Source organism: Macrosteles quadrilineatus, unplaced genomic scaffold (assembly GCF_028750875.1).
Source record: "Macrosteles quadrilineatus isolate MER2022 unplaced genomic scaffold, UCM_ALF_1.0 Scaffold_7__1_contigs__length_78375512, whole genome shotgun sequence".
NCBI lineage: Eukaryota > Metazoa > Arthropoda > Insecta > Hemiptera > Cicadellidae > Macrosteles > Macrosteles quadrilineatus.
The window spans coordinates 42,492,361-42,505,100 of NW_026542600.1; the positions used below are offsets into that span (position 1 = coordinate 42,492,361).

The window sequence follows — 12,740 nt, forward strand, 5'->3', positions numbered from 1 at the left end:
CTTTCCTCTTGTGTTGTGGTTGTGTAGGCTCTCTTTTGTTACAAATTCTTGTAAATTCATTTTGATGTGCATTAATGAAAAAAAAATACAAACTTTAATTTTAATTTTTAATTTTAAATATACAAATATAAAATACTCACAAACAGTGAGTATCCCCATAAGAGGAGACCGTAGGTTATGTGTGATTCCAGAAGTCCAAAATAAGCCATTCTAAGGTACAGAAACAAAATCACTTAGTTTCCAGATAAGATAACTAACCTTGGATATTTTTTTACATACATGTTCTATATGGGATCCCGAGTTTAATTTTGAATCAATATTTATCCCCAAAAGTTTTAAGGCTTTATTTTCTAAATCTTAAAAAAAGCCTCTGTATGTGGCAGTCTAGTCCAAATATGTAAATATTGACCTTTAAGTTTGTGAGTAAAAGCTATATCATTTTACTTGAGCTAATGCATTTTCTAGCTAATCTTTCTCATTTTACTGATAACTGTAATTCAAACAGGTTATTCTACTAAAAACTATAAAACATTACTGTACCAATATATGACTTTTTACTACTTCTATCAATTGCTCCTGTATCTTTAATCGCATTTCTATGAAAATAATTCTTGGTACAGTATCAAATATAAACTCTGACATTTTTTAGTTAAAAATACTAATTGATTATATCACTATATAAAAAACATAGTGGAAGCGGATTTTGTTTGGATCTCATCACATTCGTTTCATGAAAATATGACTAGGCTAATATTTAAAAACGATAAACTAACAATGTTTTTGTGGTCGACTTGACTTTACTCGACTGAAAAAGCCACTTCTCGTCCACCACTAAAAATGGTTTCCAGTTTGTTCCTTTAGGGATCTAGCTATAGCTTGATAGCTTCTTCAAAGATTTTTTTGCTTGGACAGCTAAATCAGATACACTTATTCCATAGTTCATTATTAAAAAAACACATGGTAAATCATAATTTGTGTCTCAAGAGTTATAGAATCCCATATCATTCATTCATGGTCGAACCATTCCGGTTGTTGTTAAATTATGTGTCTTTGTTAAGGTTGGGAATTAACTGTCACAACTTATTAGAATGTATAGAGGTTGAGATCGCTGTGTATGATTTCAGAAATCCCCCGAGTACAACCATCACATTCGGGGACTGTTCATACTAATAGGTCCAACAGCGCTATAGACCTGCACGCCGTACAAAGGGCCAATGCACGCCAGCAGTATGCGCAATTGGCTCGCCAGAAGGTGGGCTCTGGCGCATCACTACGTAAGTGGTGTCAGGTTCCTGAGCTTGTAAACAAAACACGGTTTTGCATGATAGAAATATAACTATGATAGAGAGTCGAAAGAATTATTAATAGGTTGGTTTTATTAATCTGGGTATTGCCTCAGTTGATTGCATGTTTAATCGGAATAAGTCTTATTCAGTTTAAAAGGAATTGCATGTTTACCTCTGTAAAACTTATATTCATAAAACTAACTCTAAACTATTCATTAAATGTCAACAAATTTTAAATGGAAACGTACAACAAGCTGGTTACTAAAAAATAAATAACATCAAATTTAACAATGTGAACAAACAGTAAATTACCAAAACATGTGATACCAACAAAAATTAGAGCTTATAAATTTCAACAAAAACAGTTTAAAAATTTTTTTAAGGATGACTGTGTTTAGAAACATTATTCCTTAGCATTTCATCAAGTAATTAATGAGCTTTTAACCCTAAAACACATTTTGACAATCTTTTAAAGAAAATTGTGACCAAATAATTTCTTGTGCACATTATCTATTTGTCATTTTTACACGTTGTACAAAATAATATTCCTTCTTAGAATTATATCTAGTCTTGGATGGGTTGATTCTTTAAGTATAAGACCTAACGCTGATACTAGAATTCATTAAACTCATTTAGAGACTAAATATACAAGCCTTTTGATCTATATATATTCATGAAATTAAGAACGACAACATTTTACATTTTATCATAAAACACAAACTATTAACAAGCTAAAACAAAACAATAACATTTATTCATAAGCTGATCCATTATACCCTCCACCTCTCCGATTTATTCCTAAACTAATCCATTATACCCTCCACCTCTCTGTTGAGTTAAGCTCCTTCCTCGGGTTGTAAAAAAAGGTTTGATCTATAGCTGGTCAGCGTCATTCTTAAAAACTCGACCACCTATTTCACTTGCCAAAGTTCTTTCCCAGTCTTTCTTCCTCAGCTCTATCTGTTGTAAACTCCATTAGAAAGAGATGTTAGAGAGATTTTTGGTGACATCTCGCAAGGAATTTTTGTGTACGGCGATACCAATGCTCATTGCAGGAGCAGCTCAGGAGGCCTATCAGGTACATTCTTACTGAGAGTTTACTGTCAGTGTCGTACAAGATTTGGCTGTGAAGCATGGATATAGCCTGCACTGATTTTGCTGGCTGGATCTCAGCATTCAGAACACATCTCACTGGTGAACAAGAGACTCCAGTAACCGAAAACTGAGGCTGTGTACATTTGGTTTCTAAATATTTTATTTCTTCAAGTACACCATTCTTTGTACAATGATCTGATTCATTGCCTACTTTATCTCTCACTGCTAAAGGGACAGGTCTAACTTGTTCAAAAATTGGACCAGCATCTATCTCCAAATAAGTTTGGGGTTAAATATTTAGAATCTCTAACGAACATTGCAGCAATATAATAAATGACAAAATATCACGGTTAATTCAATATTTTCCAACAATTAATGAATGGCAATTGGGTTTTAAATTCCTGCGTGTTGTTTCTGAATGTTATTGATTTGCAGAAAAACTGGCATTGAAAAACCGCGCTATGTTGCATTGCAATGCAACGTAATGGTGTGCACCTTATAGCTCACGGTACGTCCAGAGTGCACGACATACAGATTCAGAATCTAATTCATATTTTCGGCGCATATTTAATCTAAGTCAGATATTTTGTGGGTGGCCACGGTGGAAGCAGGAAATACGCCGCTGGTACTACTCGGTTAGCTAGTCAATCGTAGTTATGAAATTGTCAGATGAGGAATTAACATGTAAAATTATAGCGTCTGAAACTGTTGTGAAGTTTCAGCCAGTGATAAATGGTGTTCATGATAGTATATCTCATTTCCCTTAGCTAGAAATAATAGAGCACGGTTCTTTCTATATTGTTGAATAAAGCCCGAAACTCATTATTAAAATTGAACATTGTATTGTAAGAAACTAGTGTAACCTACGTAAACAAAGAATCTTTCCCAAAGAGTGTTTAGTGGTAACCCTAAAAGGTAGGATGAAAAATTAAATATTCTACTCTAAAAACTAAATTTATTTAATTAAATAGTATGTGTATGAGCAATATCTGAATCGGAATTTGAAACCAGAATGAAGAATTAATTCCGGTAAGCAGATGCCTGCACGCGGGCTCGGCAACTGGCAGCCACTATGGCTACTACCATTTGAATGCAAGTGCCATTCCTGCCGCCGAAAATCTGAATCGGTGTGCACTCTGAACGTACTGTCAGTCAAGGTGAGGTCCTCTCCTCTCCTACCTCCTTACCATCCATAACATCACTTAACCATTGGTTGGTCAACTCCCAGTCGGTTCAATAGATTTAAATTTTTTTTCTAGAAAGTTGGAAGAAAAATTGTTACTGTAAAAGAAAATGATGTTTACAAACTTTATATTTCTATCTCCATTAATAAATTAAAACAATATTTAAAATTAAGTATCATAGAAATTTGTTTTCTTATTTTATACATGCTTAAAAACAGGTATTATTGTTAATCAGTTAATGCTTTTATATTGTAATGGTTATCTGTTTTTTTGCAACTAGGAGATGATTCAGGTAAATAAAAGCTATTAAATTCATTATATTGAATTTTAGCTACCTAATTACCTTTAAATACTAAACATTGGTGTAAATACCTGCAATTATGCAATCCAGAATTTTACAACTGTGACTTGATTCAACTGACATCCAAGTCATATTCAAGTCAGTACAGGATGTCTATGCTTGTTGCTTTATCTATAGGTTGTCAACATGAACAATCGTTTATGCACAGACAAACATTTAAGAGACAAGAAAACAAGAAATAATACGGTTAATGTGTGGTATACAATGTGATCTGATCAGGCGGAAGTTATGTATAGACTCCCAATCATCAATGATGGCGTTGTTTCTTTGTTTTTATCAGTTGATGATTTCATACACATCCATCCGAACCATTAGAATCTTAATTCCAAATCATAAATATAATCTGATGTAAATAAAATCTTGTTGATAATAATAATGTTCCTCAAATTTAAGGGACCTGTAAATATTGAATTCATCTAATGTATTTAAATTGAATAAGTGGTTTGGTAAATGCAGGATTTTCACAATATATTGTTGACATTAGTCTAGTTGTAGTTGAAAGAAAGTAGATATGTATTATTTCTTGTTTTACTGTCTTTTTAATGTTAGGCCTTTTAATGTCCGTGTGTGTGTTTTTATTTATTGTTCAGTTGACAAAAATTTTTTCGATTTTATTGAAGAGAGATCTTTAATTCATTCAGAGGTAGTCCTTGCGTTTGAGAACTGTCCATTTTTGTTTTTTCAGTCTGATTATTAACAGTCTAAGGTGATCTACATATTACTTAGTCGGTAGAGTAGTACTTAGTTAGTAGGTAAGTCGGTAGCGCAACTTACTTTGGATCCAAGGCAGCGATGTCATGAGTTCGGATGCTGGTACCTGCCACTACATTTTATCAGTACAGTTCAACTCTTTTAATGTACTGGCTCACCCCTTGCTTTGCTGGATACGGTCCACGCACCAGCCTGAGGCCTATGTGGACAGGAAAATGAAAGGTTAAGAGACAAAAAAACTATAAAAAAATAGCATTCATCATTCTTACATTCTATACCATTTCTGCCTGCGGCAGGGAGCTGCATTTGAACTGGGCCTGGTTTTCAAACACTAGACTCACATTTTGTTAGTCTTTGAAATTACCATGTGAAATGGTACTCACAGATTACACTCACAATGACTAAAAAATGGTACTGTAGTATTTGTGTCTTGTTTTTTTCAGCTCGTCCAAAGAAAACTAGTACCAACACGACTTCGGGACCAGCGTCTGGCGGTTTTGTAACCGAGCGCCTAGGTCGTACTCGCAGTCGAGCGAATGTCACTCAAAGCCAACGTAAGTACCTCGTACTACTATCTTTCAATCCTCAATTTTGAGATAAAGTTGCTTTTCCAAAAAAACTAAACCATTTTAATACATTACATTAGCTGTTGAAACTTCATTGGAATTAATAACATCTTTTAAAAAGCAGAAAAACTTAATGCCATTTTTGTTACTGCTGCTGGTATTCTGTTGTAAAAAATGTAATTAAAAATTTTGTTTAGAATGTTTATTCAAATATTTTTTTAAAACAAATTTTGAGCCAACCATTTTATTTTTCAATGGTTGAGAGGACACAAGAAGATGTCCACGACCTACCACTAGGGGCCTCATCTGAAATGGTGGGGTAAAATTATTCATTTCACTCTCTTAGTAAATTGTTGTTCAGGTTAACAAGTAAATTTTTTTTGTGGCTACGATTGTGCAACATAAGTAATCTGACAACTGACAACTGAAGACTGACGATTACTAGTGTCATCAAGACTGCAAGATATGCTAAGGCCCAGCGCACACGGTGTGACTGTTTTACAACTGTCGTTGCAAACCAGTTGCACGTGCAACTGTTTTGTGACCTCGGCAATGTATTGCAATGGGGAGGCGCACACGACGCAACTGGTTGTTTGCGATTTCCAAAAATGTTTGAAACCAGTCACATGCAACCGTGGGCCCGACGTTGCAGTTGCGTTGCAGACTTCAGTTGCACGAGACCACGGGGTGTTTTTGAGGTGTTTGGTGGTATTTTGGTGGAATTTTGACGGCCGTATAATGTTTTTAGTGTTTATAATTTCCTATACGACTAGCTCTAGCTGCTACAAACAGCCTAGTACTAACATTCTTGCTCAAATAAGAGTGAACCCATTGCTCTCTCAGTACCCTTCACTGTCTTCGGTATTGATAATAGCTAATAACGTCTTCTGCGTTTGATCCCGACGTAGTAAGCGCACTTAAGGCCTTAAAACAACGTAACTGCACTATATTTGCACTCCACTGATTGCCTAATAGACGCAACTGTAGTTGTAAAACAGACACACCGTGTGCGGACAGAAGTTTTGTTTCAGTTGCAAACTGGTTCCAGACGCAACTGGTTTGCAACAGTTAATGTAAAACAGTCACACCGTGTGCGCTGGGCCTAATGGGTGTTGCTGTGATCGCGGGAAACAATCATCAGTGTTGCCGAGGCCGCAAGATGTGCTTCTTTCAATATCCGACGTTTTGACTGTTCAGGCTATGGCCTGGTCTCTTTGTAGTCGGATATGAGTCCTACTGTACTTGCATTCTGACTGTCCGAATTTTACACCATTAATATGTATGTAAAACTGTTTTTTTTTTTTTAATTCCCATTCCATTAAAGAATAAAACATGTGTAATAATCATAACGGCGATTTATATATACATAGCTTATATGGGGCCTCATTTTTTTAAGAAGCCTCTGAATCGTTAGCGCTGCCATTGTTTGCAATCTCTTATGAACTATACGCTGTCTCTCTCACTAAAACAAACCTGTTTTTAAGTAGAGGTTTTTATTATTATTTACTTTAAAAGTTTTAGTTTTTGTTTTGTTTATTAATATTGTGAGTTAATTATCTGTGGTTGGTTCAACAGCATCCAGCCGATCTGGATCACCATCATCTAGGGGGTATCAGCCCTACAACTCCGGATATGTCCCACAGCTGATAGACCGAAGACCTCAAACTCCTAGGAGTCAGGGAGCAAGCCGAGAGACAAGCCCAAACCGTTTTGGTTCCAAGTCGTCTCTTACTGGAATTTCTGCTAAAAGGTAATTACAATTTTTTTTTTACATGTGGAAAGCGCCATGTTTACAAACCACAAATATGGAGAGTCTAACATGTCCTAACCCAACAGACAACCTTTTGGCTACGGCAAGGTTGGATAAGTGGGAATGTTGGGCAACACTGAACAATAATCATCTGAATTTTTATTAATATAATTTTGCAGCATTCAAAGTTTTATAATAAACATTTATTAAATTTTACATGAATTAAACTAATATTATTTAAACATTTTTCAAAACCATTCACATACAATGGTATCTGTTTCCACTACGAATGAGACTAAGACACAAGGGGTATCAGTGGGATTTACAGTATGAGGATTTGACACACTCGACATAATAATGGGGGTATTTCAGCATGTGAAAATTGAGAGAACAGTCAAATGTGGCTATCTAAAGCCAGTCTAGCAAGGGGTTGTCCCAACGCACCCATTACTTTACTTTTAACTAAATGCTAGTAGAAAATCTCTCTCAAACAAGTATGGAAATGGTTTGTGTGGTTAATTCTAAATACCCAGTGAAATCAAATTAACAATAGGCCAACTAATGAATCAAAAACTTTCATGAAACCTAGGTACAGCTCGTGACACCTAAGCCGGCACTTGACCGATTGCTACTACAGGGTGTCTACCAACCGGGAAAACCGGGAATTGTACTTAATTTTTTACTGGCCATGAAATGTACAGGGAATTGTCCTTAAATAAAATATCTGGTTTTACATTACCTTTATCAGTTCCAAAAGTAACTTTCGTCAACGTGTGTGTTACATGTTTCGGCGAGCTGCCATTGTCAAACACTTCAATACAGGAAGATGTAGATCCGCTTGAATAGCTTCGTTTTCACAACACATTACACGACATACAACATACACGACACGTACGACATAAAAACAATAAAAATGTAGTTTGATAGGCCTATCATGAATACGTAACATTGCCGGTACACGTTTTAGCAAGGGGTTGCTAAATAAACTAATAAATAAACTAATAAACTAATGATAGCTATGTGTCGATATTAACTTTGCAGATGAAAAGACAATAATCGTACTCTGTGCTTACTGGTAGCCGCTTACCATACCGATTTAGTACCTAGAACCGAGTTACAATAATATATTCATTATGCATTACACGAATTTAGAGGGACGTTTAACAATCTGTGAATCATACGATTGTAAGCAGCTATTTTTTGTGAGTAAGGGTGAAGTGTTTGACAATGGCAGCTCGCCGAAACATGTAACACACACTTGACGAAAGTTACTTTTGGAACTGATAAAGGTAATGTAAAACCAGATATTTTATATATTACAGTTCCGGGGCTACAACAATGAATTTTAATGTCCTTAAATGCCAGACTATGTCCTTAAATTTTAATGGGCCATAATTTTATCAATCGCTAGTTGGTTAGGAGCACATAAAAGGTTTATCAGATGTTTGTTTACATTTTGATAATTTATTACTAGAGTAATTATGCAATAAAAACCCCATTAGCAGTCTCAAACCCATTAATATTTTATCACGACAATCAAGTGTCAAGTCAAGTACTTCCAAGAACTGTTGACTCAGTAGTAGCTTAGCTCATAAAAGTTGAATCACTTTTATTCCTTTACAAGTATTTATTTATTACTAGAGTAATCATTATTAGATCCCAAACATATTTTATCATGGAAATAATAGTTTTATAATGGCTGTTAAATTTCACTTCTTACTTGTACTTCAATTTGCCGCTGGCCATTGCCTAGTGCCATAATACTATTTATGGTTTCATATAAAACATGTAACTAATCTACAGTCTTATTTTGTAAGTTAAACCCTTTTTTATGGATATTTTATCTTTCAATTGACAAAACCAAAAGCATTGTTGTTTGCATTAAATTTTGATCACTACGTAGGCCTACTTGGTTTCAAATTATGCCATTGCATTTTCTGTATCTTTGTACATTGTTGGCGGTCAGGTCTCAATTTTTTTATTTCCCATATTTATTTATTGTGTATTTATTGTATGCTTTAAGGGCAATCTAAATCTTATGAACTAGAATGATGATATTGTAGTGACTTTACTGATATTAACCTCATTGTTTGTTACTCAGTTTATATAGGCCCTCCTAAATAATTAGGCCTAGGCCTGGGTATTTTGATTCTTTGAAAGTGCTGTAAAATATACTAAGAAAATGTAATTGAGCCTAAGATAAACTAATGATAGCTATGTGTCGATATTAACTTTGCAGATGAAAAGACAATAATCGTACTCTGTGCTTACTGGTAGCCGCTTACCATACCGATTTAGTACCTAGAACCGAGTTACAATAATATATTCATTATGCATTACAAATTTTTTTTTTAAAGTAGTCGAGAACCTAATGTTATGCCAGGACGAATAATGCCAAATTAATCCGCCTGGATCGGATAAGCTATGTTATGATGTTTCTGTGACCAATGGAGATATTTAGGATTTTGTCGCTATTGCAGGAGACAATGATTGCGTTTTTCTGTTACACCATAAAAGCTGTACCTAAAGTATATGTTTGTTTACTAAACAATAAGTTTCTATTTTTAAATTTAATTCTTGTCTATTATTATTTACTTTTCTTTCTGGAACAACTAAAATGAAGAACAAGATTAATACAGTTTGACAAATCAGGAATATTATTCTGTAATCTTACCGACAAAGGTCCTTAAATGTACGGGAACTGTCCATGAATTTTTTATCCAGAATGTAGTATACACCCTGTACTAGCATCTAGATCAAAAACATCATATGCCATCATGCGGGTTGTGTTGACTGTCCTCGTGACCTCCTGAAGGCGCTCAGTACGTGAAATACGGGGAGTCAACCCCGTAGATTCAGCAGAATATATTTGCAGTCCAGCCTTTTCCTTACTTCCACCCCCCCCCCCCACACCTAAACTGCCCGCGCTAGGCCAAGTGCCAGCTGATTTGTCACCAGCTGTAATATTATTGTTAGTAACTACAGAACTATTACAATATTAATAGTTAATTTAAGAATTGTATTAGAGAACTTATTCGTGTTTTTTTTTTGTTCAACATTATATAAGTTTTGTGTTCCTAGTTGAGTGATTCTTTTCTCAATGTTAGTCAAATGTTCAACACTGGCAGATATTTGAGCTAGAAACTATAATAATTTAACTGCTGTTGTACAGTTAGACGTAATCAATCAAATTACTTAGAAAAGGGAGAGTATAATTATGTTTTACTGTTACACTAACACACCTATTTTATTTAATATCTTTTAAAATATTATATAAATAGCCATTTCGAATAATTCCAATTTGACAATTACGTCTAGAAAATATTACCCTTCAAAAATTACATGAAGTCTTCATAACCACTGCTATCATTTCGTCATGTGACAGTATATGATAATATTGTCCTACAAGGTTGGCAACGCTCAGTTCAGTGGGCATGGCCAGAGCAACCAGTTTCTGAGTTTGTGAGTTCTGTCGCAGTAATCAAATTTTGGGATTAGGCTATTATCCCCTTCGCTTACAACGACGGCGATCCGCCGTCGCGCTCCCGTTAGCCATTGTGTGAAGCGACGGCGAATCGCCGTCCGCTATTAAAACCTGTTTGTGCCGAGTTAGTTCCCCAGAAATCCAATAGATCGCATATGCTTCTTGTTCTATGATTTCCAGGCTTTCTTTTGGTTATATTTTCGTCATCTCAGTCCAGTCCAATCGGCAAAAAAACTGAAGTTGAAATGGTGCAACTTAGCAGCTGACGACGTCTACTCTGGTTTCACAGCTGATACGTTGTTGTGTTTACTTCGACGATGTAAACATTGTGTTAGAGCCTTGTTTTACTTTATTATTTTATTGAAAAGTGTAGTTATCTTATAAAATAAGTTATAGAATTTACTTAGTGTAAGTTTTTATCAGTATTTTACTTTTTCGTCGTTATAATGACTGAGTTATTAGGCCTATCATGTCGTGTTTCACTTCGTCGTGATAAAGATTGAGCTACAGTATCTTGTTTTACTATATTATTCAATTGAAAAGCTTTTGTATAATACGATGAGTCTTCAAAATAACTTGGTATTCGTGGATGAATGTGGAAAAGAGTTAGATGAAAGTGACATCATAAAACTTATAGGGGATTGTGACAGTGACAGTGATTGTGACTTGTTTGAGGAGAGTGGTTGGAGTGATGATGATGATTTGGAAGGGAGCAGAATTCAAGTGAGTAATAAGTCTAATACGCCTATTGATTATGAGACCACAGTTTCCCCAGAACATAATACTAATTGTGTTAGGCCTAGGCCATTAGAAAGTGACCAGTTGTTGCTTGAACAGCCTTCTTGCAGCTATGCTAGGCCTATGACCCCTCCAGATGCCCTTACTGTCCAATATAATTCAGATTTGTCTAGTAGGCCTGAAATATTTGATCAGCATGTATCTTCTCCATCACGTGATGAAGAATTGCCTAAATCAGTCCAGTTTCTTGATCGGTTATACCGCGGTAGTATGAGCGCGCCTTCTCTCTCGCCTACACCGAGTGAGGAAGCTGACGACCCTGGTTTCCCTGACTCTAGGCCTATAAATGATATAGATAGTGGCAGGCATAGGCCTATGACCCCTCCAAATGTCCAATCTGATTTAGATTTGCCTATTAGGCCTGAATTATTTGACCAGCTTGCATCTTCAATCGTGCCTGCCCTCTCACCTACACCGAGTGAGGAAGCTGACGACCCTAGCTTTCCTGACCCTAGGCCTAAAAGTAAACCTGTTAGGGGCAGGTCTAGAGGAAGAGGTAGGCCTATAGGAAAAAAAGCTATTTCACAACCATCTAAGCCTACTAAAAGGTCCAAAACTCAAACTAGTAACGATACAGCTCCACCAAAAAAGAAGAAAAAGGAGGGTTGGCAGTGGACCAGTACCATAGAAAGTAATATAATAAATAAAATCCCTTTTACTGGTTGTCCTGGTGTTAGAGCAAGTTTGGCTAGAAGTTTAGGCTCAGCTCCCTCTGAATTAGATGTTTTCAATGCGTTTCTTGATAATGACTTTTGGCAACATGTTGCAACAGAGACTAATAATTATGCCAAAGAAACAATTAAGAAAAAGAACGAAGCAGGCGGGGTAGGAAAAACTATATACTCAGAATGGTTTGACACAACTGCAGATGAGATGGCTTGTTTTTATACACTGTGTGTCCTTATGTCGCTTGTAAAAAAAAGAACCATACAATCATACTGGTCGCCTAATGCTGTAACTGAGACCCCTTTTTTTCGTAAAGTGATGCCATTCCGCCGTTTTTTGCTACTGTCCACATTTTTCCACCTTACAGACAATAATAGGAAACCTGTGAATGATAAACTGTGGAAGTTAAGGTACGTTATTGAGTACATGAACAGGAAGTTTTCCCATCTGTACATACCTGATGAAAACATAGCTGTCGATGAGAGTCTTATGAAGTTCCGAGGGAGGTTGGGCTATGTCCAATTTAATCCCAAGAAGAGAGCCAGATTTGGCATAAAGTTTTACAAGTGTTGTGAATCTGGAAGTGGTTATTGTTCTAAATTTAAGATCTATACTGGAGCTGAAGTCAAAGAAAATGTACCGGTTGAAGAAGGAAGTGGGGATTCTACACAGGAGGAAAAGCTGTTAACGAGTGAGGCGATAGTCGTTGAAATGACAAAAGATTTGGCAGGAAAAGGACATACTCTGACAATTGATAATTGGTACTCCTCACCTCTTCTCTTCTATAGACTTAAGCAAATAGGTTTCAATGTAATTGGAACAGCTAACTGGTGGAGATC

At 35.8% G+C, this 12,740-nt stretch overlaps 1 protein-coding gene across 14 annotated transcripts in view; it reads left to right on the top strand.

Annotated features, from left to right (window-relative positions):
- Positions 1 to 12,740, top strand: part of LOC128997791 (CLIP-associating protein 1-B) — a 140,843-nt gene that overhangs the window by 76,438 nt on the left and 51,665 nt on the right. For all 14 annotated transcript variants that reach the window (XM_054423489.1, XM_054423491.1, XM_054423490.1 and 11 more), the window contains 3 exons: positions 1,125 to 1,274; positions 5,081 to 5,191; positions 6,779 to 6,953. In XM_054423489.1, coding sequence (XP_054279464.1) covers positions 1,125 to 1,274; positions 5,081 to 5,191; positions 6,779 to 6,953 — 436 coding nt within the window. The remainder of the gene's footprint in view (positions 1 to 1,124; positions 1,275 to 5,080; positions 5,192 to 6,778; positions 6,954 to 12,740) is intronic.